Here is a 23,575-nt window from a genome sequence, read left to right as displayed (position 1 = left end):
GCTCTTCTCCCCATTACTTTCTTCCTTCTAGTTTTATGCCTGTGGCCATGATAATGTGCTTTTTATATTTTGTCATAACAAAGCAATTCCCATTTTCTCCCCTCCTCTCTGCTGACACAGAATTGCCTGCAGCAATGGCTACTATTGGCCACTATTTTCTGTGAAGCTCCCTGTGGGCACTGAGGCCCTTAGACCCTTTCTTACCTGCCTCCTCAGACTACTTTCAAGGCTCGGACCTTTCTTTGGGACCTCTTCCCTGTGACTGGTCCATTTCTCTCACATCTGTAACTGGTCTTGCCCTATAGGTATTGGTAGCATCTGGGCTTCTAACCTTGATCTTTCTTTGGACCTGTGGTTAATGACTCAGGAATCAACAGTCAGCAGTGGTGTTACATGCCTGTGAGTGGAGGTAGAGGCAGGATGGCCAGGAGTTCATGTCGTGGCTTCCTGGGCCACATGTCACCTTAGCTCCACCCTACCCCCAGCCCCTTCCTTCTCCTTAGAAAGCCAGACTCACAGTTGCTGCTTTCATGACTGCTCTCCCCATTCACTCTTTTATAGAATTATTTCGAATTAATAAGTAAAACTGCTATGTATTTATGGTGTCTATTGTACACATACATTGTAGGGTGGCAGGTTGAGCTAGTTGACACAGGGTTCTTAGGAGAGGCTGCCTTCAGTCATACTCAGAACACTTAGAGTCTGCGCTTCTGGCCATGTTTAAGTTCATGGTGTGATGTTAGTGACACCAGTCACCATGCTGGACAGTACGGCTCTTGGATTCATTCTCTCTGCTTAATGCTGTGTCCTTTCTCCAGCATGTGTCCCTTCCGCAGTTCCTGATGCACATAGCCAGGGCTCTTTCCCTCCATCCTGTGCTTGCACAGTGGATGAGCAGGTGTTGTTAGGGTAGTACCACCCTGATCATCCCCCTTCCTGGCACTGGGACTCCCTCACACTTATCTGATGCTCGGGTGGGACTCTTTCTTCCATCTGATGGTCTTGTCCACAGCTAATAAAGAAAGGCATTGTTGTTTGTGCCTACCTGACCTCTGCCCAATACAAATGATGTGATTCTCAAATCTGGAGAAATAAAGCTCACAAAGGCATGCATATGCCGATATAGAATCAAAGCCAAGTCAAAGGCTAAATCTTTTGGGGTAGAAGGGAAAGGTCAGCGGGTAGTCATGGGTGGGACTGGATAGACTGCTCATGAACACCAGAGAGCTGTAACAGTCACACTTCAGCAAGGATAATTGGTCCCTGTGTCATTAAGTAATGAGTTTTATACCTGTTAGAAATGTGGCAATAACTTTTACTTAAACCTGTGCATTTTAAATGGCACACACCGACTGGGTGTTTTTTATGGCAGTCTGAGATAGGTGGGTATACAAATATTCTGAATACACTTTCCTTCCCCCCCCCCCGCCCCCCTCTTCACATTCTGAAGACTTTCAGTGGCTGGTCTTTCTCTTCTTCATCTTACCCTGCCACATGAGGTGCATGGCTTCCAGGTAGGATAATGTGTAGACATCTCCATGCTCTGTATAAAGAGCCTGTCATTTGCAGGCATATTCACATGCATGCAAGCATCATTATATTTGTGTATTTTCTCCATTTGCTTAACCATTGAGCCCTATAGCCCCTGTAGGGACCTAGTCAGGTGCAGCTCACAATAAAGTCACAGAATCAGCTTTTTTCTTACTCTTTCATCCCAGGCAACATGAAACCGTTATCCCTGGGGACCTCCCCCTCATACAGGAAGTCACCACAACGCTTCGGGAGTGGTCTACCATCTGGAGGCAACTTTATGTGGTAAGAAAATGGGATGCTCAGTTAAAGCTTAAAAGATACAGAATGGTGGTTCTGGCCTTTGTACCAAAATATCTTTTTCCCTCCCCGGGAACCTGGAGAGGAGAGCCTCTGAGTAGAGTCTTGTTTCTCAAGGACAGAGCAAGCAATATGATCACTGTTTTGGCTACTGTTGGGGGCCCTGTGGCCTTTGACCTTTGTTATGTTGAGATGAGCTTGCTCAATGTATTGAATAAACTGAACTAAAGTGGAAGTTGGCCTTGGATCCCTCTTGCTTTGTGTTGGGTAAAGGGAATGTGTTTGCTGCTGGTCCTTTGAAAGGACAGGACCAGGCAGTTTGTGTAGATGTCACCTCTGAATGTATATTTTGATCATACACATGAAAATCTATTTTTGCACAGAAATCACCGAGTTTTCTTGGTAGATGGTTAACAGTAATTATTTCTTTCATTTGCATCAGTGATGGGTCTTGCGGGTTGAGGAGTGGGATAGTCTTGATGTATTGTGTTGGAGGTAGGCAGGAAACGTTTCACATTCTGGCTCTGGGCGCAGTTGTCCAGTTCTTATTAATGCAAAGATGTCGGAGCTCTGACATCTTCCATTTCGTTTTCCCTCGGGGCATTTCTTTGCACATAAATCCATATTTGCAGAAGATTACCTTTTGTTAAGCCTGTATTTCTAGTCAGCGTGTTGATTTCTCATATGCTAATGTTATTATCACCGAGCAAGGGCTCTGGGAGGAAGTCAGTGCGTTAATTTCTCAGGAACATAGAAAACTTCCTAAAGTCTCCACAGCTGTTCGCTGGGCAGGCTTGTTTTTGATTATACAGTGGTTTCCTATAAATGCACAGTAATAAGCACTTGCGGTAATTGTTCATCAAACGTACTCACAAACCTAAAAGCGTGAAGTTAGCCATGAATGTTTTGTGTAAATCTGAGCAATTTCATAGTCGGTATTTCATGTTCAACTTAGCAATTTTTAAACAAAAATATGATAACACAACAAACAGGAGTTGCCGCGGACCGGCCACTGAGTGGACACTGTCAGTCTCCCTGCTGCTCAGCATCCTTAGCCATCGTCATCCGGTTCCTTCTCCAAATGGCAAATTCACCTCTGATGGCTTATGCTGTTAGAGCTGTACAATGGCGCGTCAAAGGTGCATCTCAATCTTGAGATGTTTTCTTTTAGATGCAATCTCCTGTTGTTGTAAACCTATCTGCAAAACAGGTATGTCTTTTATATGTGGTTAGAGAGAACAGCAAGGTGGATAAGATGAAAAAAAAACATGTTTTGCAATAAATTTTTAGTTTGGACCTCTTTTAGCTTTAATTTGAGAAATCAAAATGAGGAGCTTGGCATGGCTGTGTATGTGCACTTGGAAATCCAAGGCGGGGAGAGTAAGCATTTATGGCTGAAGTTTCTGCTGTGTTCTAGCTACTCTCTGCACTGTTGTTTTAAAACAACAAATTGCCAACCATTCGATTTACTGGTGAAGACTCAGGAGCCAGACACTGTGGTAAAAGCCTGCTAGCTGAGAGAGGCAGAGAAAGGGCCCCACTGACCTTCCTACTCTGCAAATGTCCCAGAAGGAAAAGGCTTATCCTCTTTCTCCATGCCCTTAATTCCTTCTAACACAAAGACCCTCCTTTCTGTTTACTTAGGCGCATTCCCTGTCAGCTGGTTGCTTGCTCTGTCTCTTGACCTAGGCTTGACTTTATCTCTGGGGTTAAAGGAGTGTGCTAGGGCTGAGCTGCACCACAACAAGGTGTATCCAGTTCACAGTCTCGAGGTTCACAATGGAATCAAATATCCTGCACAACTGTAGTTCTTGGCACATTGTCAGGTCTCGAAAAAATACTTGTTGAGTAATGAAAAAAAATAGTTTAAGGATGAGGATAGCCTAGTTTACATGATACTCTGTCTCCAAACAACAGCAACAGATAAAACCAAGGGAAGAAGGAAAAAGAAAGGCAGGAAGTAAAACTGGGGTGAAGTAAAACAGCTTGGAGAGGTGCCTCAGTACATGCTGGCCTTTTCTAGTGGACCAGAGTTTGATTCTTAGTACTTCTGTCCAGTCATTCATATCTCCAATTCTAGGGCATCAGAGGTCCTCTGCTAGCCTCTGCTATAATCACCCCCTTCTCTCTCTCTCATACACACACACACACACACACACACACACACACATACACAGTATAATATAACTTGTCAGAATGCTGTGTTGGGTAGGTAGTAGGGCTGTTCTAAAAACTTTTAGAAAGAGGAGTTTCAAAAGGTTTTCAAATAGGAGCTAGTGAAGGAGTGGCTCAGATAACATAGCCCAGCAATTCCACATTTTAATTTTTGAACAATCACGGTGCTTAAAATATTACTAATTAACTCCTCCATGGACGTTCAGAAGCAGAAGATTGTAGACAACCTTAGTCTTGATGAGCTATGCCAACAAATGCAAACCTGTGGGGGTTCTTGGACCACAAACCTAATACACAAAAGGCAAGAAGGGTCACTTTGTGATCTTATCTTGCAGTTTACTTTTGATGTAGAAGCAAAAAGAGTGTCCATGGATAGACATTTTCTGTCGCTGTTTGTTGTGAGGGTCACAGTGTACCAGGGAAGGCTGGTGCATGATGGCTTATATGCAGCTGGCAGCATGGTCTTGGGACCCAGGCATCTTCAGGTGAGCAATGGGCAGAACTGTTGTGGGGAGGGAGTACGACAGGCCTTCCAGGCATGCCCATCATTTGACATGGTGACATGTGAGTCTTTGCTAACTATGAACTTCAGGTTCCATGATGGAGCAATGAAGTTGGAAGAGAGAATCTCCAAATGTTTTTAAGTGAGTTTATAGTTCTCTGTTAGAAAGCGTCCACAGCTATCTGGCTGCATGGACACATCTTCAAGCATTGGCCATGTCCAGGATGCTGCTGTGAGTTCCAGGCCAGACTGAGGCTGAAGGTTCAGTTCTTGCTGCATTCAAGGTTGAGGATGTGTACTACTTCTTCTTTCAGTGTTTCGTAGGAACCAAATCCGATATAATGTGCTCTATTTGATGTAAAGCTGCTCTTCATTTGACAGTCAATGAATCCCGGGAAGCAATGAATATTCTACTTTAATTTGAAGAACTATCCATTTGATATAATCACCACTGTGCTGTTTTTTGGTTTTTTTTTTTTTTCTTTTTCTTTTTCTTTTTTTTAACATCAGAACCCTTACAGTTTTCCTTTCTCTCCCATATAGCAAGATAATAGGGAGATGTTTCGAAGTGTTCGACACATGATCTATGACCTTATTGAGTGGCGGTCGCAGATTCTTTCTGGAACTCTGCCCCAGGATGAGCTCAAGGAGCTGAAGAAGAAGGTCACAGCCAAAATCGATTATGGAAACAGGTTTGTTTGTTTAAACGATGATTTCATGCTTAAATTTTCCACTGTAATAGCACAACCCTAGGCCTGGAGGATGTTTCAATTACATTTGATCATAATGCCAAATTTCTAATATCAAAATAATGAAGTGTCTTACATTCTAATCTGGTTTCTCCAGTCACCGTTGAACCCTGCAGTCTTTGCTGTGTAAATGGTGGAGTTGTGAAGCTGGGTTGGGGTAACCCCTCATCTTTGCTGTTTTATCCCGCCCCAGTTATGATATTCAATGCATTTCTACTTTCTACTCATAGTGTTTGACACTAGATTATTTCCTGTGACTCCCTTGGACTGTCAGACTAGATGTTAGAAGTCACCATGAAACTTGTCCCTAGAGCTGACGCGCTTGATCTAACAGAAGCACAACTCTTTTAAGTTGCAATTGAGATGAACTGTACATTGTCTTTTTGTTTCCATTTATGGGTACCCTGGTTTACTTGAGTGTCTGGAGATGGCGCACTCCTGAAAATAGCATGCTCTAATATTAGCTGCTAAGAGTGTGACTGTCTTGGTCTTACCTCTGCCATATCAGTAGTCAGGATGAGGTCATGGCCTCTCCCACCTGGTACCCATTTGTTTATTCATATGTTAAAGCTGCCAGAAGCCTTAACAATGACCTCGTCCTGCATTTCCCTCAAGTCTTGTAACCTCAGAATCACCTGGGGAGGTCCTCAGATTCAGTATACTGAATCTGGGGACCTACTCCTTGGGTTCTGAGTTCTACTCTCTGGTGCTAGGTTAAGAGCTCAGTCAGACGGCTGTTCAGGCAGTGGAAAACTTAAGGTATAGTCTCTTCCCATATTTACACCTGAGGATGTGGAGGTGAGAACAGGGCTTGCCTCCTGCCATTCAGCTAGATCTTAGACAAGCCATAGGACCTTTGTGAATAACTCAATTATTGCATAATGTTGTTTTCTGATAATTCCTCCTCTTAGTGTATGAAAGATTCCTAACATCACATTATGTGTGACTTTTATTTTTACCTTCAAGGCCAAAGACTCCAGATATAGGATATCAGATACAGCTTTCATGAAACTCATTATAAGGCTACCTGCTTTCAAAAGCTTCTGACCCATACTGATTTCCGGGTTGTATGAGCATGAGTACTGACACGTACTCTGATTTCCAGGGCTGGCGTCCATCCCCTGAGACTAGTCCTTAATCTTGTTATGGTGCGACCAAACACCTGAACAGGACCAGCTGTGTATTGGTTGCAGAGACCAAATGTAGACTGGTTGCTGTGATTAACAGGCTACCTCATATAGTGGCATCAATGGGCTAAAATGCCAAGAGAATAGGTGATTATTTATTTATTGATTAATTGATTGATTGAGTGCCTCCAAGGCCAGAGATTCCAGCTATAGGGCATTACATACTGCTTATTACATGACTGTGTGCTTACAAAAGCAAACCTTTGGAACTCTGATTTCATTTTGTATTAGAGAAGCCTGTTTTCAAAGAGAGGTTCAGAGACCACCTGCTGAATCTGGCTGCAGGAAGCAACCTAAGTACGTTACACCACGGGACAATCTTGTTAAGACAGAAAGTGTTTCCAAATGTAATTTACTGCTTTGATAGGAAATACAACCTTATTAAGACAAGTTTGCCTGAGGACTGCAGGCCAGGATTCCTCTACTGCCCCATGCTCCCTGCTTATCCTCCCATTTCCCCCTTCAGAGAGGAAATAAGAAGAGCAATTATACTAAATAAAAGCATAGAGTGCTTGCTTTTGGGATGGTCCCATCTCTCAGGGAGCAGTTTGTTGCTCTCATCATTATTACATTAATAGTCTTGCTTTTACCTTTTACCTGAGTTGGGTGGGGTTGGGGAGTGTCTAGGGAACTGTGGGAAATATGGTAAATTTAGGTCATGGACTGTGTAAAACACATGGCTGTGTAAAACACACAGACATACATGTACACACCTACACCCAGATAAACCAGCATGTATACATACACACACACACAGACAGACACACATAGACACACAGATACATACAGATGCACACACACACACAGACACACATACACACAGACACACAGATACATACAGATGCACACACACACACACAGACAGACACAGTTCTACACACACACACACACTTGCACACACTCTGATTTCACAAGGAGTTGGCCATCCCATTCTTTAGACCCTTTGCCATTTCCAGGGACTAGTCTTGCTATGGTGAAGCCAGCACTCCACATCGGAGCCAACTGTGTATTGATTGCAGAGACCCATATAGACTGGTTGCTCTGATTGCCAGGCTTCCTGATATGGTGATGAGGTTGTGGTGAGAACATTGCCACCCCATCTTCTTTTTATGTTTGGTCCCAACTATATAACTGATCTCACTGAGGTTCAATTTTCCGTTTTGTGAAGTGGGTGTGACCAGATTTTTCTGTCTGGACTGAGGTAACAATGACATCACATGATACGCATGGTAGGCTGGCAAAGGGCCTGATACATCTATTCCTTGTATCAGGTGGCCTCATCAGGTATAGCTTGTCGGGCCTTTGGGCTGGGCCTCCAGGAGCTCACTCATACCACCTACAAACCATTGACCAAGCTCATACAGTGCTGACCCCACCATGCAACATTGACCCCACCCTTACAACATTGACCCCACCCACACAACATTGACCCCACCCACAACAGAGCTGACTCCGCCCATACATCACTGACATCATTTGTGAAATGCTGACCCACGGTATTGGTATTGAGTCTTAAAGCAGGGTCAGGGCTGGGATGAGTTAGTCAGATTTGAGAGGCTTTGCCCTGTTAGTGAAAGATGTTACAGACAGTGATCCCTGGGAGGCTTTCTGCCATCATGTACCCATGGGTGGTATGCATGGGGCAAGGTGCAGAGTGAGCTCTAATGGCTCATACCTTCCACAGTTGTTAGTCATGCACACTTCACTTGGACTTTGAAGATCCATGGGAAGGGAAGGCTTTATTGAAATGCAGGTAACACCAAGTCATTTTCTTTCTCCCAATGTGACATATTTTGAATTACAGAAAGCTATGCCACAGAATGACGTTCCTTGATATCTGTGGACAGTTCCCAATTTCTGAGGCATTTCCATCTGCTCTGTGGCTGGGCCTGACACTGTGCTAGTGCACTCCCTCCCTTGGTTCATGCTCTCTATGTTCTGGATTCTTGGTATTCTAGAATTCTTGATTTGGACCTGGTGGTGAGGGATGAAGATGGGAACATTTTGGATCCAGAACTTACTAGCACCATCAGTCTCTTCCGAGCGCACGAAGTTGCTTCTAAACAAGTGGAGGAGAGGCTGCAAGAGGAGAAAGTGAGTTCGATTCCTTGGGGTGCACTTTGTCACTTTTCACAGCAGGCGGACATCGGGCAAGAGTGGTGTGTGTAGGGTTAGGAGGTGTGAGGGGGTTTAGGGTGGGGGCTTGTGTTTCTCAGCAACTGTGTTGAGTATTAGAAAAATGTTAAGGAAGTCCAGAATCGGTATTAAAAAGAACCCTCAAAAAGCAAGTGTCCAGTGCGTTTCAGACAAGGAGGAGTGGGGTAAAGTAAGCATAACCTATTAATTTAGCACATATTGGCCAGGCATCTGCTATATTCCAGGGACTGTGGACACAGTACAGAGTGAGACACAGAGTCCTTGGAGGCATCATTCATTCAGAACCCCAAATGAAAGCTAGCCACCAGTTCAGTAGCCATCGTTCCAGTTGTTGATAGACCCTCGGAAGGCCCATGTTCTTCAAACACTAATCATTAGCTACGGCTGGATGGACACTGTGTGGTCTGAGAGTGCGCAGTGGGGACACAGAGTGACTGTATGAGCAGCATGGCTGAGAGGTGGCAGTTGGTAGTGCCTTTTCCCTAGTCTACAGGGGGTTCCAGAGAGCCTTGGCTCGAGTCCAGGGGCTCCCATTGACTTTCTGCCTTTCTGTTCAGTCTCAGAGGCAGAATATGGATATCAACAGACAAGCCAAGTTCGCAGCCACCCCATCTCTGGCCTTGTTTGTTAACCTCAAAAACGTGGTTTGTAAAATAGGAGAAGATGCCGAAGTCCTCATGTCTCTTTATGACCCTATGGAGTCCAAATTCATCAGGTAGGTGGCTTCCTTCCCCTTTGCAGGCTTTTTATCAGCTGCTTTTCTCATTGCTGGGATCAAAATACCTGACTAGAAGCATCTTCCTCAGGGAGGGTTTATTCTGAACCACAGTCTGAAGGTGTGGTCCAGCATGGGAAAGTCCTGCTTGTGGGAGCTGTTCTGAGCTGAAGTAAAATGTGCTGGGTTTTTTGTTTGTTTGTTTTGTTTTGTTTTGTTCTGTTTTGTTTTTGTCAACTTGAAACAAGCTGGAGTCACCTGGGAAGAGGGATCTTTAATTGAGAAAAATCCTTCTACCATGTCCTATTTTAGGCAAGTCTGTGGGGGTCTTTTCTTGATTAATGACTGCTATGGGAGGGGCCAGCCTACTGTGTGGGAAGGTGGTCCTGGGTTACATAAAAAAACAAACTAGTCAAGGCCAGGAGAGCAAGCTAGTATGCAGTATTCCTCCCTGGCCTCTGCTTCAGTGCCTGCCTCTGAGTTCTTGCTCTGAGTTCCTGCCCCGACTTCTCTTCAGACAGGACTGTAGGCTGTATGGTGAGATGAACTCTTTGTTCCCCATGGTTCTTCCTGTCATGGCGTTCATCCCAGCCACAGAAAGCAAACACTCAGCCCACAAGCCTCACCGTTACTTTTTGCAAACTTTTGATGTAGGAATGCCATTTGTGGCTTTGTGACTTTTGCCTTTTTGCTACCTTTCTAAACTGAGTGACTAGTTTTGTATGTCAAGTATTTCCTCTTGACATATGAAGAGTCATAATAAACATCTGTTGAACAAAACCATTGGAAATCCGTGGGTCTTCAATATAACTTCCTCTTTATCCCGGTTTAGAAAAATTGTGATTAAACTGTGTGACGTGTGTGCGTATCTATATATTAACAGTCCTATATTTTCACTTGAGCTATCAGAATTTAAAAATGCAGGGTTTGCAGGAAACAGAGCACATAGGTGATTTTCACTCTCACTTATGATAAGTGCTTTCTTTCTTTTTGATGGACATACAATTTGTATTTTACGGCTTACTTGGCTTTTTCGAAGGCTTTGAATTAAATATACATTGTTCCCAATTCAATACAAGCTCTGTATTGTCGTCATTCTACACAGACAGAGAGGCTTTTCACATTATAAACATTGAAATGTCATTTGCAAATACTTCTGTTACTCGGTTAACCCATGGTGTAGAAAGTGAACAGATTGTTCATACATTACCTGCTCGGCAAAGAGCCTATCTGTGGCCTAGGTGTTTATAAACGCATTGTCAGATGCATAGTGGACATTCATGTTGTTAATTATGAAGTCTTCTGGGATACATTGGGTACCCGTCTATGTATGGAAGATTAATACGATCCTATTTTTTTCTTTTTTCAAGTGAGAACTACCTGGTCCGCTGGTCAAGTTCAGGATTACCGAAAGACATTGATCGGTTACATAACTTACGAGCTGTGTTTACGGTGAGCGCACCCATGATTGTGCACGTTGAATGTCATTGAGTCCTGCTTTGATGGCTCAAGAAATGTTGGGGACTTTTTAGTACTGAATGGGACGTACGGGGTAGTGGGACTGCCACCTGGGACACTGGCTAATCCAGGAATCCCTGAGCCCTTTGTGGAAGTCTCTGAGCTTGGTATTGCTAGGAGATAAATTCCTCCCTGTCTCTTTAGCTCATGTCCAATTCTCTTAGCTAAGTGGTTGCTGCTACTTTATTCCTTCCTGTTATGTGAGTATCTTTAAAATACTCTTAGCTGTCTGAGAACAGTCTTTTGGTCCATTTTTATGTCCCTTTCAGTTGAACATGTGTTGAGTCATGGTTCTCCACAATGATTTATGGAAATTAATATTTCTAGGATCTGGGGAGCAAAGACCTGAAAAGGGAGAAAATTAGTTTCGTCTGCCAGATTGTCCGAGTCGGTCGCATGGAGCTAAGGGACAGCAACACGAGGAAGCTGACTTCGGGGCTCCGGCGACCTTTCGGCGTGGCTGGTAAAAATCCCCGTCCCTGTTTTTCCTTGAGAGTTTCATATCATTCACTTTGACAGTGGGCCACTTTGATTTATGCACTTAACTACATATGGGAAAACAATTTATTAGTTCTTTTTCATATAGTTTGGAGCCCACCTGCTGCAGATATGAGGCTTCAGGCTCACCTAGTTTGAAAACAGATCCAGTTTTTACTGGGAGAGACAGTGAATATCTTTCCCACACTGTGGAGAAGCCAGCCCTTGGGGGCTTGCTGGACTCTTAGTAGTGGACAGGCACAGCCTGGCTCCAAGACGAGGGGCTAAATGAGGAGAGGACACAATACAGCTAGTGCATGGGCTTGTTAATGTCCGCATCTCTACTTGGTGTTGGCGGCTGTGCAAGAAAGCAAGATCTGGTCATCTGTGTCAAGGAACAATAAGTGTCCTCACTAGGTGACATCTTTCAATGTCAGTCACTTTCTTCATAATGCTGAGAAGCAGTTTTCTTTCTTTATCGCAGGGCAATTCTTTCACCAAACTTCTCTGATACTTACTCTCTGATCATTAGCATCATGTTGTTCTAGTTTTATCCCGTTGCTGTGATAAAACACTATGAGCAAAAGCAACTTAGAGAGGAGAGAGTTTATTTGGCTTACACTTCCAGGTCACGATCCTTCATTGTGGGAAGTCAAGGCAGGAACTCATGACAGGAACCCTAGAGGACTTGCTGACTGGCTTGCCCTCTCGCTGGCTCATGGCTATGCTCAGCTGCCTTCCTTATGTGGCTCAGGACCAGCTGCCCAGGGAATGGTAACACCCAGAGTGGACTGGGCTCTCCTACTTCAATTATGAATCCAGATACCCACATAGGCATATCCTCAGAGCAACCTGAGAAAGGAAACACTCTACTGAAACACCATTTTCAGTTGATTCTAGGCTGTTTCAAGCTGACAGTGTAGTATATGAGGACAATTTTGACTCTTGATACCTAGCTGTTATTTCTTGTATGATCAGTGATCAATGATATGTTTTTTTGTTTTGTTTTGTTTGGTTTGGTTATTTTGTTTTTGTTTTTATTTTTTTGGCTACCAGGAAACTCAGCACTTAGGTTTTAGTCAATTAAATACTCTTTTATTTTTAGACAAATTATAGGCTCTGGAAGAAATGGGCTGAGAAGAAACAGTTCCCATACATTTCACTCTGCTGCCAGCATATTCCTCCTCTGTATCAGCAGTGAATGTCACCTTTATGACAGGCCTTCAACAAAAACTGTGACCTCTCCTAGAGTCCATGGTTTACAGGATCATTTGCTGTTGGCATTGTGTATTCTGTCTCTCTCTCTCTCTCTCTGTGTGTGTCTAAGTCAGAGGTCAAAGGTAGGGGTCTTCCTCACCCACTTGTTTGTCTGACACCTTTTTGAGATAAAATCCCCCACTGAACCTGACACTCACTGCTCTGTCAGTTGAGTCCTAGGGATCTTCTTGTCTTCTCCTCAACCCCAGGGCCGTGTTACAGTCACACAGCACCATCTAGACTTCTGCTTGGGGGCTGGGGTCACAGTCAGGTCCTTATGCTTATGTGTCAGGCAGCTTAACCTATTGAGTCATCCTCCTGGCCCCATTCTGTGGCTTTTGGCAAATTTATAATAATGGTTGGTATGTGTCCACTATCACCGTCATAAACCTGGAGAATCCTGTTGAACCATGAAGCTCTCCAGTGGGCTGTCATTGTGTCATTGTTGTCCATGGTGAGGTGTTGACGGTGACTTGCTCTGACAGGTACCCTGGGTAAACTTGGCATTTCCATCCCTAAGACTTGAACACACAGTATAACTTACTCCTCTTTTCCCAAACCTATCACATCATTTGCATGTCCAGCCAAGATATTTGTGTTGGTTTTGTGGAGTAGAACTTTTTTTTGGGGGTCTTGGGTGTTTTATTCTTTCCCAAAGCCATCAGAGAGATCTGTGACCTGATAATGTAAGTTCATTCTTCAGGCATGGATACTGCAGGTTCTCTGGTTATTAGATCACACCAGAGATCCTGCTGATAAGTTCCTCGAGACAGCATTGTTAGATTTGTGAAAGCAAAGATGAGATTTAGCTGGAGGCGGACAGTCTCTCCCACTGCAGATTAAAATGGGGATTTCGCCCAGCTTTTCCTGGTTTGGTTGGGATGTTCTGGGAAGTCCTATGTGATGAAGTGTGGGCAGATCAGTGGTCGTGGTGCTTGCTGATGCTGCGGTGGTCTTTTCATGCATTTTATTCGCTTGGTGGTGTGTGGTGTTGGGTCGCAGCCTGCCTGTTTCCTGACCTCTCAGGAGCTAAGCTATATGCTGGATTAGGGACAGCAGATCTGATAGTTCTCTGACTTTGGAGGTGTTATGTGTGAAGTGGGAGGACATCTGGACCACTGTCTGTCCCTACCTCTTAGATCTCTGACTGTGAGGCCATTGCTGTCCCCTCTCCTGAGGCCTGCTGGTCACCCTGATGCTCAATTACATCTTTGGCTACTCATTTGGACAGACCTTTGTCCCTTTTGTCCTGTCTCCTTTCCCTGTTACTCTGCAGGCTCAGGACTGCTGGAAACCAGTGACCCGCAGGGAGAGAAACTCTAGCCTCTCTGGCCTGTTGCTGCCTGAATTCTCGAGAGATGAGCCTCTTTCTTTCTGCTGTTTGATTGGCTGGTGGGAAGATGCACACTCTAGTGCTCTGCAGTTCTCACATGAATTGCTGCAGACCCTGGGAGGCCTGTAGTCTTAGGCAATTGCACCATTCCTAGTCCTGATGTGCAAATGTCCATTATCATGGCATCGGAGAGGGACCTCTGCTGCCTTTACAGCAATTCCCTGCTGCCTCAGGTCCAGTGCAGGCTCCTTACTTCCCAGCATCACACTCTGCCTCTGCAGTCACCTGAGGACCAGCTTTCTGACTTGATAATCTGGAACATCTACTTATATTTCTTTCTACTTTTTGCCCTGAGACCGAGGGTGAATATTTTATGCTGTGCTTTTACTGTGTAGATTCTTTAATTAATTAATTAATTAATTAATCATTCACTTTACATCCCAGTTGCAGCCTCCCTCCCCTTCCCAGTCCCACCCTCTCAAATCCCTCCTCTTCTTACCCCCTTACCTTCTCCTTCCAGAAGGGGACCCCCTCATCCTCCCCATACTTTGGGTAAAGCCCCCTTCCTGGGATATCAAGTCACAGCAGGAATTAGTGTCTTCTCTGCCACTGAGGCCTAACCAGGCAGTCCAGCTAGGGGAAGGGGATGCAGTGGCCGGCAACAGAGTCTGAGGCAGCCCCCACTCCAACTGTTAGTGTATTCTCTCGAAGACTAAGCTGCACCTCTGCTATTAATGTGTCAGGGTCCTAGGTCCAGCCCTGGTGGGACTTTTGGTGGGTGGTTTAGTCCCTGTGAGCCTCCATGGGCTCAGGTTTCTTACATTTTTTATTGGCATATGGCAATGCTCCAATCTACTAGGCCCCCTTCCTTACTCTTGGTATTCAGCATACTCTGGCCATGTTCTCCCTTCCGGGCCCAGACTTGGGACTCCCACAGAACACCTCCCAGCCACAGGTTCCCATTCTTGTTAGGGAACCCCCTCTTCATACTTGAGAAGGAAGACCGACTTTTTGGTAATGGGATTCTGCCCATTCATATACAGATCCTATGTCCACATTCAAAGATTTAATTTTGAGGCTTTTTTCCAGAACAATCTCTGGTTGTCTGTGTCAATAGAGCTAGAACTTTAAAATGAGAAAGGCATGCATGCATCTTTAAGCTGGGTTTTAGTCTTTTATTGAAAATAATATGTCATGATCCTTTCTGTTAGAACGTTTGATAATGCGAAAGTGATTGGCAGTGGTGGGAAAGTCATGTAAATTTTATGAAAAAAGAAAGATAATTAAATAAATCATCCATAATTTGACACAGTCAGGGTAGCATATCAACTTTATTTTTGGTGTGCCTTTTTTTCTAACTTCTCCCTGCTTTTATGGGAATACCTGGCCAGGGAAATCAGTCCTAGGTAGTGTGCCATTACTCTCTGTGCAGCCCTGGTTCAAAGTCATGTTTGACAGAAATACATAAGACAATAGCAACAAACCACTAACCAGTGTGAAGCCATTTTGTTTGTTCACTGGCTTTTTTCTTTTACCAGTGTCACTGTTTGTAGGGTGGTATTGGTGTGCTCATATTGTGTGTGTTCAGTCTTTACATACAAAAACACTTTATATGGACACTTCAGTTTGCAAGGTATTGTTCAGGAATTAGGGCTTTGGGGCTACAATCTACAGCTGTGCACTCACATTAGCAGTCCTTATGTTGGGGCTCAGAGTGTGGTGTGTACTCCTGAATCTAAGCACCCAATCTGACTGCATATAGGGAAGTCGCTCTGTTGAGGTTGCTGAATGAGAGAGTTCGTGTGGGCCTCAATGTCTCCTATTTTGTGTTCAATGATGTGAGTGGCTTGCGTGGATGTGTCATGTCACCAATGGCCATAGCTTCAGGTCCTTCTTTCTCCCACTGCCTTGAAGCCTGCTTCTCTACCTTGTCTCCTGCTTCCTTCATGCTATATTCCTGTTCCTCCCTTTCTGTCCTCCTCTTTGTATTCCTGCCCCCTGCTGTGTCATTGTCCCTGGGTCTGTCATACCCTCACCCTTACACATGATTCTGTTGATTGCAACCAGACTGGACATTTTGAATAATGGCTTCTTTCCTTGTCCATCACAGTACAACCTTCCTCCCTGGTGGAGACCCCATGCCGGCAGGATGCAGAGGCTTGGGACTGGCAGTTTCATTTCCTGTTTTGGTAATGGGTGTCTGTGATGGATAGCTTTCATTGCCAACTTGATACTACCTAGAATTACCTTGGAAGAATTATCAAGAAGAAATTAGCCTGAGATGAGACCTGCGACAGAGAACTGTGGGCATATCTAGCAGGGAGAGTTTTGGTTTTTAATTGATAAGGGAACCCTCAGTCCACTGTGGGCAACACCATGCCTTAGACAGGGGCTCACTGTAACAGAAGCAAGCAGGCAAGTCATCAGGCCTGCAGTCCTTTTTGGTTTTGTCACTGCACTGTACAGTCGAGATAGTTTCACTCAGACTTCTAGGCTACCATGGACTGTAACCTGGAATTGTAAGTCAAGTAAACCCTTTCTCCTCTTTGTGCTTTTTGTCAGGGTATTTAATCGTAGCCACACAAATAAGACTGAGAAAGTGTCTTAGCCCATCCAGACCACAGGGAGTTCTTCCTGGCCACAGAGTTAGGCATGGATGAGCTCCCAGGAAACTCTTGTGCCTTTGATACTTTCTCATGAGGCTAAGGATGGGTGGGCCTGGAGGTGTGGTCATTAGTTAATAAGCTGGACAAAGGCTGTCTTCCACATGTGTGTATGGTCTTAGCCCCTGCCTCGCTTCTTTGCTGTGTGTGTTCCTGCAAATTCTCGATAAGCCTAGTTGTGTATTCTGGGGCAAGAGTTGGACACTTACCAAGGGCGGCAGATAATCTGGAAATGCTACAATGAGTTGACGAGATGAGATCTGTGACAGAGAAAAGCCACCCATGTGATTATGGTCGGATGAGTTCAGCTTAACTGTCCTGGGCGTGCTGTTGGAATGGGCTGCTGTTGAAACGCCTTATTTCTGAGCTGGTAGTGGGCTTGGGCATACATGCATGTGACCTTGTGCTGGATCCCTGCCGTGAGTCCCCTGTCAGGTGAAGACCTGATCTTTGTCAATCCTGTTTTTCAGCAGCGCTAGCCATCTGGGTGTGCTTACTTGCATCTGAGGACACGTGTGTTGGTTCTTAGACCCCCAGTCCTGTCCTGTTTAGTGAACCTTGTATGATTGTTTCCCCAGTAGCCTCCTGGGCTCTTCCATAATAAGCAGGAGATGGGGTGTGGCCTTTCTCATTCTAAGGACCTTTGTGCTTTCTGGGCATCATAGTTAATTTTCTTATTGTCACAAATATCCTATCTGGTGATGTAAATAAGGAAAGGTTTATTTTGACTTCCAGTTTTAAGGGTACAGCCTGCCTCTGTGGGGAAACATCAAGTAAGTAGGAATCTGAGGCAGCTGGTGACACTGTTTCCATTGTCAGAAAGCAAGGGGGCAGATAGGAAGAGGGAGTGGTGTACAAAACCCCAAGGCTTGCTCCCGTTGACCCACTTACTTCAGCAGGACTCCATTTCTGAACAGTTTCACAGTCTTCTAAGATAGTGCCACCAGCTGGGGATCAAGCATCAAGTACATGGGCCTGAGGGGGACTCTTCACACTCATACCACAGAACTGAGCATGGCTGTGTAGAAATGAACCTTACCTCTCATTTCAGTAAGGGAAACTAGTCACTAGGTAAGACCTGTGGTACTCTTTTAGCCAGATGTGTGGGTGAAAAAGGATATGGTAGAGAACCTTTCCAGTTCCCTTTAAGGTTCTTAAGCCGTGCTTGGCATAGGCAAAGTCACAGAGTGGTTAGGAAGAGAGACAGTTGTTCTGAGTAAAGCCCGGGATGCCACTGGAGCTAGACTCATTTAATGCAGATAGTGTGGATGCTGGTGCGCCTGGGCCAGCCCGGTAAAGACAAGGTATTACAGTGCAGGGAGCCAAGGTGGTGAGATGCTGTTAGACCCGTGGCTTTGGGATGTCTGTTTGTTCTTGTCTCTGTGCCTCAGTTTCCTCAATGTCCAGCAGGTAACTGAGGGTCAACCTCAGAGGGTCATCCCACTGACACAGGTACCAGCTCTTAGCCAACTGTTCCATTTTGTGATTGTGTCATTACTAAACTGTGTCTGAGTTACTTTTCTCATCGCTATGGAAAAATACTAGAAACAGAAGCAACTTAAGGAAGCAGGTGCTTCTTTTGGCTCCTAGCTTGAGAACACAGGCCACCATGCTGGGGATGGCATGAAGATGGCACTGAGAAGGCCAGGTGCAAAGACCGTGAGGCAGCGTGGGATGAATGCTTGTGCTCAACTCACTCCTCCTCTTATTCAGTTCAGGACCTCAGCCCGGGATGACCAGCCTTATCTAGATGGTCCCTCACAGACATGCCCCAAAGCTGAATGAATTTAGTTAAACTCTTACTGGTGTGTGTGGAGGCTTGTCTCCTAGGTGACTTCAGATCTGTTGAGTCAGTCTTAACTATCACAGAGTGCTATGTTATTATGACTAGGTAGCCCCTTGCTGCAGGTGCTGTTTAAAATAAGGTCAAATGAGTGAAATGAATCTAAAAGCCATTTCTTGTCACCCTTGAACCCCTTCACACACACACACTTAAGTGCCCATTGATGCAGAATAGCTCCTTCTTACAAGACTTTGTGTTGGACAGCAGATCTCTAGAGTGACCCTCGGGGAACCAGGCAGAGGACATTATTCAGTGGAATTGTCTATTTGAGTTCCATTGCCCACTGGGGCCAGCATGTTCAGATGACTTAACCTGTCAAGCGTCTTGGAATAACGGACTTACATGTGAGAAGATTCTTCTGTATGGTTCATGGCAGAGCACGGCCTGCTCTTTCTTTGGTTTTTTGACTTTTCTATAGTGGTGGCATTCAAGCCAAAACAATCCTTTCTGTTCTTTCTTTCCCCAGTGATGGACGTGACAGACATAATAAACGGGAAAGTCGATGATGAAGATAAACAGCACTTCATCCCCTTCCAGGCGTAAGTATGAGATAATCCTGTCCTTAACCAGCTACAACATGAAAGCCCCACAGTTGATGCTTTACTGGTAAGGTTATTCATTTAGTCCAGTCAGGATTCATTTATTTTACAATAATGAGGAATCTATGTAGTCACTGCTGTGGCACATGGAATCAGAAACTGAGAGGACAATGAAATAAGGTTTGTGTATGGTCCCGATGTTCCTTGTGTTCCCAGAATTACCTTATCAGTAGAAAGATTACAATTCCGCACTGAGCATGTTTCTTTACATAATCGATTTGTTCTCGTAGCAATTCACATTTTCAAAATACAATACTTTCAGAATCATCACAAGAGATTGCTGCTTTTTAAAATAGAAACCAAACAAAGTAATGATGAATTCTTTTGTAAAGCGAGAAATAACACCTTAAAGCTTGTAATCAGGCTGCTGATTTTTCTGTCTTGGTTTTTCTGCTCAGATGAGGGGATTTTGGCTTTTCCTCCCCCCTTTTCTTTTCTTTCTTTCTTTTTCTTTTTTAAAAAGGCTTTGTCTGCTTCTGACCTGAGGTCTTTAGAGAGGTCAAGGGAACATGGGCAAAGCACTTTGGGCCCATTTATGAGATTATTCTCTGATTTGAAGCTAGAACCTGTGGGTAAGGTGATTGACACGAGGGCGGTTCTTGACCGGGCCACTCCTGTTTCCAGGAGGAGGCAGGAGAACTGGGTACTTGAGGTTGATTGTGGGAGACAGCCTCCTCCAGGGGCCTGACCTCACAGGAGAATGAACAGTTGCGGTTAGAGTGACCTGCTCCAGGACTCTGCAGTTTCTTCTGTGCTCTTTTCTTTTCCATTTTGTTTTTATTCAAAACAAGGTGAATTTCACTTGGGTAGGCGAACATTGCTTGTGAGGTGCTGGCTGAGGGATGTGCCAGGCCTGTCATAATGGATGTCTGAGGAGGCCTGTTGTTGGGAGTAAGGGAGGTATGATATGGGCTTCTCCTGCCTCATGCATGCTTCATGAGGGATCACCCTACTCTCTGCAGACTTGAGAGCCACTTGTTTAGGATGGTAGCAGCAAGGCTTTTGTGTGTATTAAAAGAGTACTCTTCCCTGTACTGCTCTATAGAAGATCTTGTTGCGAGGAGCAACTTTAATTTAACTCAGCATCTTACAGACTAAAGTTGGGCTCCAGTACCACATGTTTCACCACAGGCTATTGGAGGCAGAGGTCTCTTGTGGCTTAAATGTTTTCCATTTACTTTTCTGTCTGGTCTCTGCTAACCACTAGCCCCATGTGGCTCTTTATATTAATTACAGCTGAGTAGAATTAAAACGCAGCTCTTCAATCACATCTGTCTGTTTCAAGTGTTTAGGGCCATGCAGGGTTGGTTGTTGCCTTAGTGGGTAGTGTCTTGGTTTCCTTTCCTCTTGCTGTGATAAAATATCCAGACTCATGCAATGAAATGGGAAAGGCAGATTGTTTGCTTGTTTGTTGTTTTTTTTTTTCTTTTTGACTCACAGTTCAAGGTTACAGTCCATCATTGGAATGTATCCTGTGCTCACCTCACTCTCTCCATTTTGTACAGTCCAGGATCTCAGCCAGGGAATGGTGCCACCGCAACAGGCCAGTTTCTCCCCTCAGTTAAAGCTGTCAAGTGAAGGCCCCCTGTGCATACCCAGAGTTCTAGCTCTCAAGCGATCCTAGAGTCAGGTTGACAATGAACAGTGGACCAGTGCAGAAGGCATGCAGGTCACTTTTACAGTTATCCTGGATAGCCCGCTTGTTGCGAGCACAGATCACTGCATTCTGTAGAACCCGGAAACATCTTTAGCACACACAGGAAAGATTCCCATCCTGGAACACGGGCTGACAAAGTAGAAATAAACAAAACACACTTCTGTCACATTATAATACTCAGTTCCTTTTTTTCTTCCCTTTGAAATGGCAGGGCTTCCTATTTTTCCTAAGACTTCAATTTCATCAAGACCACAGGATGTAGGAATGCCCAACGATCCTACTAAGTGAATTTCCTTATTGCTCATTTGTTCCCTCTAAAGGTAAACACAACAAAACAACAATAACAACAACAACAACAACAACAACAAGGACATCAAAAATGAAACACCAAACAAAACATTAGCTTTGGGTATTGGAAAAGTCAGTGAAATGATGTATCAGGTTTTGACTCCTGGGTTTCACCTGGCCTAGGAGATCTCTGGGTTGCCCCTAGGCTTTTCCATGTGGCAGCGGAAATCCACTTTAAGCAGTATTAGTGCACTCTCACCTGTTGTGTTATCTGTGAGTCTTGTTCTTGCAAAGGATGTTGGCTACACAGATTAATATCTGCAGGGATAGAAGAAAAAAGTAGCATGATTCTAATAGCAAAATAAGCCTGGAAACTGATCTCTGGGAAATGTCATGCTAATGAGAATGTTTTTTGCTCCATTAAAATGGATTTATCACCTCACAGGGTTAGTTTTAGGGAGGGAAACAGTGTGTATTCTCTCTCGCTCTCTCGTTCATCTCTTTTTAACTTAGTGAAATAAATTAGAACAGCGCTCAGTTCCTTTGAGTTGCTTGGCTCAAGTGATGGATGACATAGTCCTTGTTCCTAGAATTGATTTTAAGCATTCTGATGTATGTTTTTGAACCCTTTTCCCATTGTGCTTGGTGGCACCACATAGTATTTCTCCTGATGCATGTTGCCCGTGCTGGCTACTGTCACGCGCATGGGCTCATGGGCCTAAGAATGTTGGTAGCCTCTATTTTGAGTGATGTCCAGGGTTCAGCATCCAGACATGGTAGTCATTAGTTGTGTTCTCCAAGGACTGAGCTACCTTCCAATGTGGCCATTGGAGACCCTTTTGTGAACACATTGAGGAGCCAAAGGCAGGGTTTCTTAAGTCATTAGGCTTGATGGGTATTTAGGAGGGATGATAAGGGATGATGTTTTTGTTTTTTTCTTCATTCCTCCTTGTCCTTGACTAGCTCAGCATTAGCTGAGTGGCACAAACGGCCGCCAGTATTGAATGCAAGGCCTCTCAGCCACTTTAGTTTCAGAGCAGCCCCTTCGGACTGTCCATTAGCAATGGAGAGGAGCCCTGTGCACACGGTCCCTGGGAGTGGGGCGCCCTCCTCGGCCGGACCTCTCTCCTATGGTTCACCATTTTCCTGATCGATGCTTTCCCTGTCTCTCTTGTCACCTATCCTGCCCTTTGTCTTTCGTTGACTCATGACGACTCTCTCACACTTGGTGGCGATGCTCTTTTGTGTTCCCCCTGTTACTGTCACCCACGGGTCTCTGTGCCCCTTTGTCTCCTGTGGTCTTGGTTGCCCCATGCCCTCCAGGCTCGCGTTGGACGACGCCATTCGACACAAGCCGCTGAACATGTCATCCCGTTTCTCACCCAGGGTGGCAGGGGAGAATGACTTCCTTCAAACTGTCATAAACAAAGTCATTGCAGCCAAAGAAGTCAACCACAAGGGACAAGGTGTGTATCTGTGTTGCTTCTCTCTGTGGGTGTGTGGGGAATCTGGGCTGGGGTGTTCCAGTTGGAACTTGTGGGACTGGGTGATGCTTCTTCCTACTAGATGGACAGCTCCACAGGCTGTCTGACTGATAACCTTTGTAAGGTTCTGGGAACCAGCCCCCCAGATAAGTGCAGAAGAGGGCGGGAGTGGGATATGGCTGGGGCTCTCTGAAGAACAGAGAGTGAAGGAGCCTGTAGCACAGGAATCAGCGTTTTCCTTCTACTCCTGCTCTTATCCAGTGCTCCTTGTGATCCCTTTCCTTTGTCACACCTAACAAAGTACAAAGTACTGGAAGGCGGAGGACATAGCTTGGTTGGTAGAGTGCCTGCTTGGAATGCAGGAAGCTCTGAGTTCTGTCCCCAGCACCACAGGAAATAGGCTTTGATGCCTGTAACCCTAGCTGTTGGGAGAGGCTAGAAAGATCAGAAATTCAAGGTCATCTTAGGCTACCCAGCTACAAGTCTAAACAAATAAGCAAGGAAGTCGATGAAAGCAAGGAAGTCGACGATTCAAACCAAAGCCAAACCCAGATCCCACAGTAGCAGCATCAGAAGCCGTGAATGTGACCCCTGCCCAAAAGCCATGGCCTTACCTCATCTGATTTTGCTCCCCTCTAGGGAGTGCTCTTTTCCTGAGATAGCACTGCTGGTGTTCTGTAATTGCCCCTCTGTCCCTGCTGGGGAAGTGACTCCTTTTTGTTTCTGTCATCCAAGTAGCCTCCTCCCTCCTTCTTCCCACCCTCTGCTCCCCTTCCTGCTTTGATCATTTTTAATATCACACTGACGCATCCAAGCAGCTGACCTTCTGCTGGCAGAGCTAATGAATCAATCAGCTTTCACTGGTGACAGTTGGCATTGCACTGGCCAGGAGACCTGCCAAAACCCAACTGCTCATCAAGCCCCACCTCTTACATGGAGGAGAAAGTAAGTCACCTTCAGAGATTGGGGACTCTAACTCTGCTTTTCACATTTGGGAAAATCCATCACCAGGTTGGTCCTTGATCTGATACACCAGACTGTACTCAGAGGAGCTCAATGGAACAGCTAGCTGCCCTCTGCCCCAGTCTTCCAAACTGAACCATCTCTGTTGTCCCAAGCAGTGTTTATTGAGTCTGAAGAA

The 23,575-nt window shown here is 45.0% G+C and overlaps 1 protein-coding gene across 1 annotated transcript in view; it reads left to right on the top strand.

Moving 5' to 3' along the window:
• Positions 1-23,575, top strand: part of Dock1 (dedicator of cytokinesis 1) — a 510,172-nt gene that overhangs the window by 66,896 nt on the left and 419,701 nt on the right. The window contains exons 5-12 of the mRNA XM_052196505.1: positions 1,719-1,815; positions 5,051-5,199; positions 8,402-8,537; positions 9,158-9,315; positions 10,686-10,767; positions 11,161-11,296; positions 18,873-18,945; positions 22,337-22,416. Coding sequence (XP_052052465.1) covers positions 1,719-1,815; positions 5,051-5,199; positions 8,402-8,537; positions 9,158-9,315; positions 10,686-10,767; positions 11,161-11,296; positions 18,873-18,945; positions 22,337-22,416 — 911 coding nt within the window. The remainder of the gene's footprint in view (positions 1-1,718; positions 1,816-5,050; positions 5,200-8,401; positions 8,538-9,157; positions 9,316-10,685; positions 10,768-11,160; positions 11,297-18,872; positions 18,946-22,336; positions 22,417-23,575) is intronic.

The sequence above is a fragment of the Apodemus sylvaticus genome, chromosome 1, assembly GCF_947179515.1.
Source record: "Apodemus sylvaticus chromosome 1, mApoSyl1.1, whole genome shotgun sequence".
Taxonomy (NCBI): Eukaryota; Metazoa; Chordata; class Mammalia; order Rodentia; family Muridae; genus Apodemus; species Apodemus sylvaticus.
This window is presented reverse-complemented; position numbering and strand designations above follow the sequence as displayed.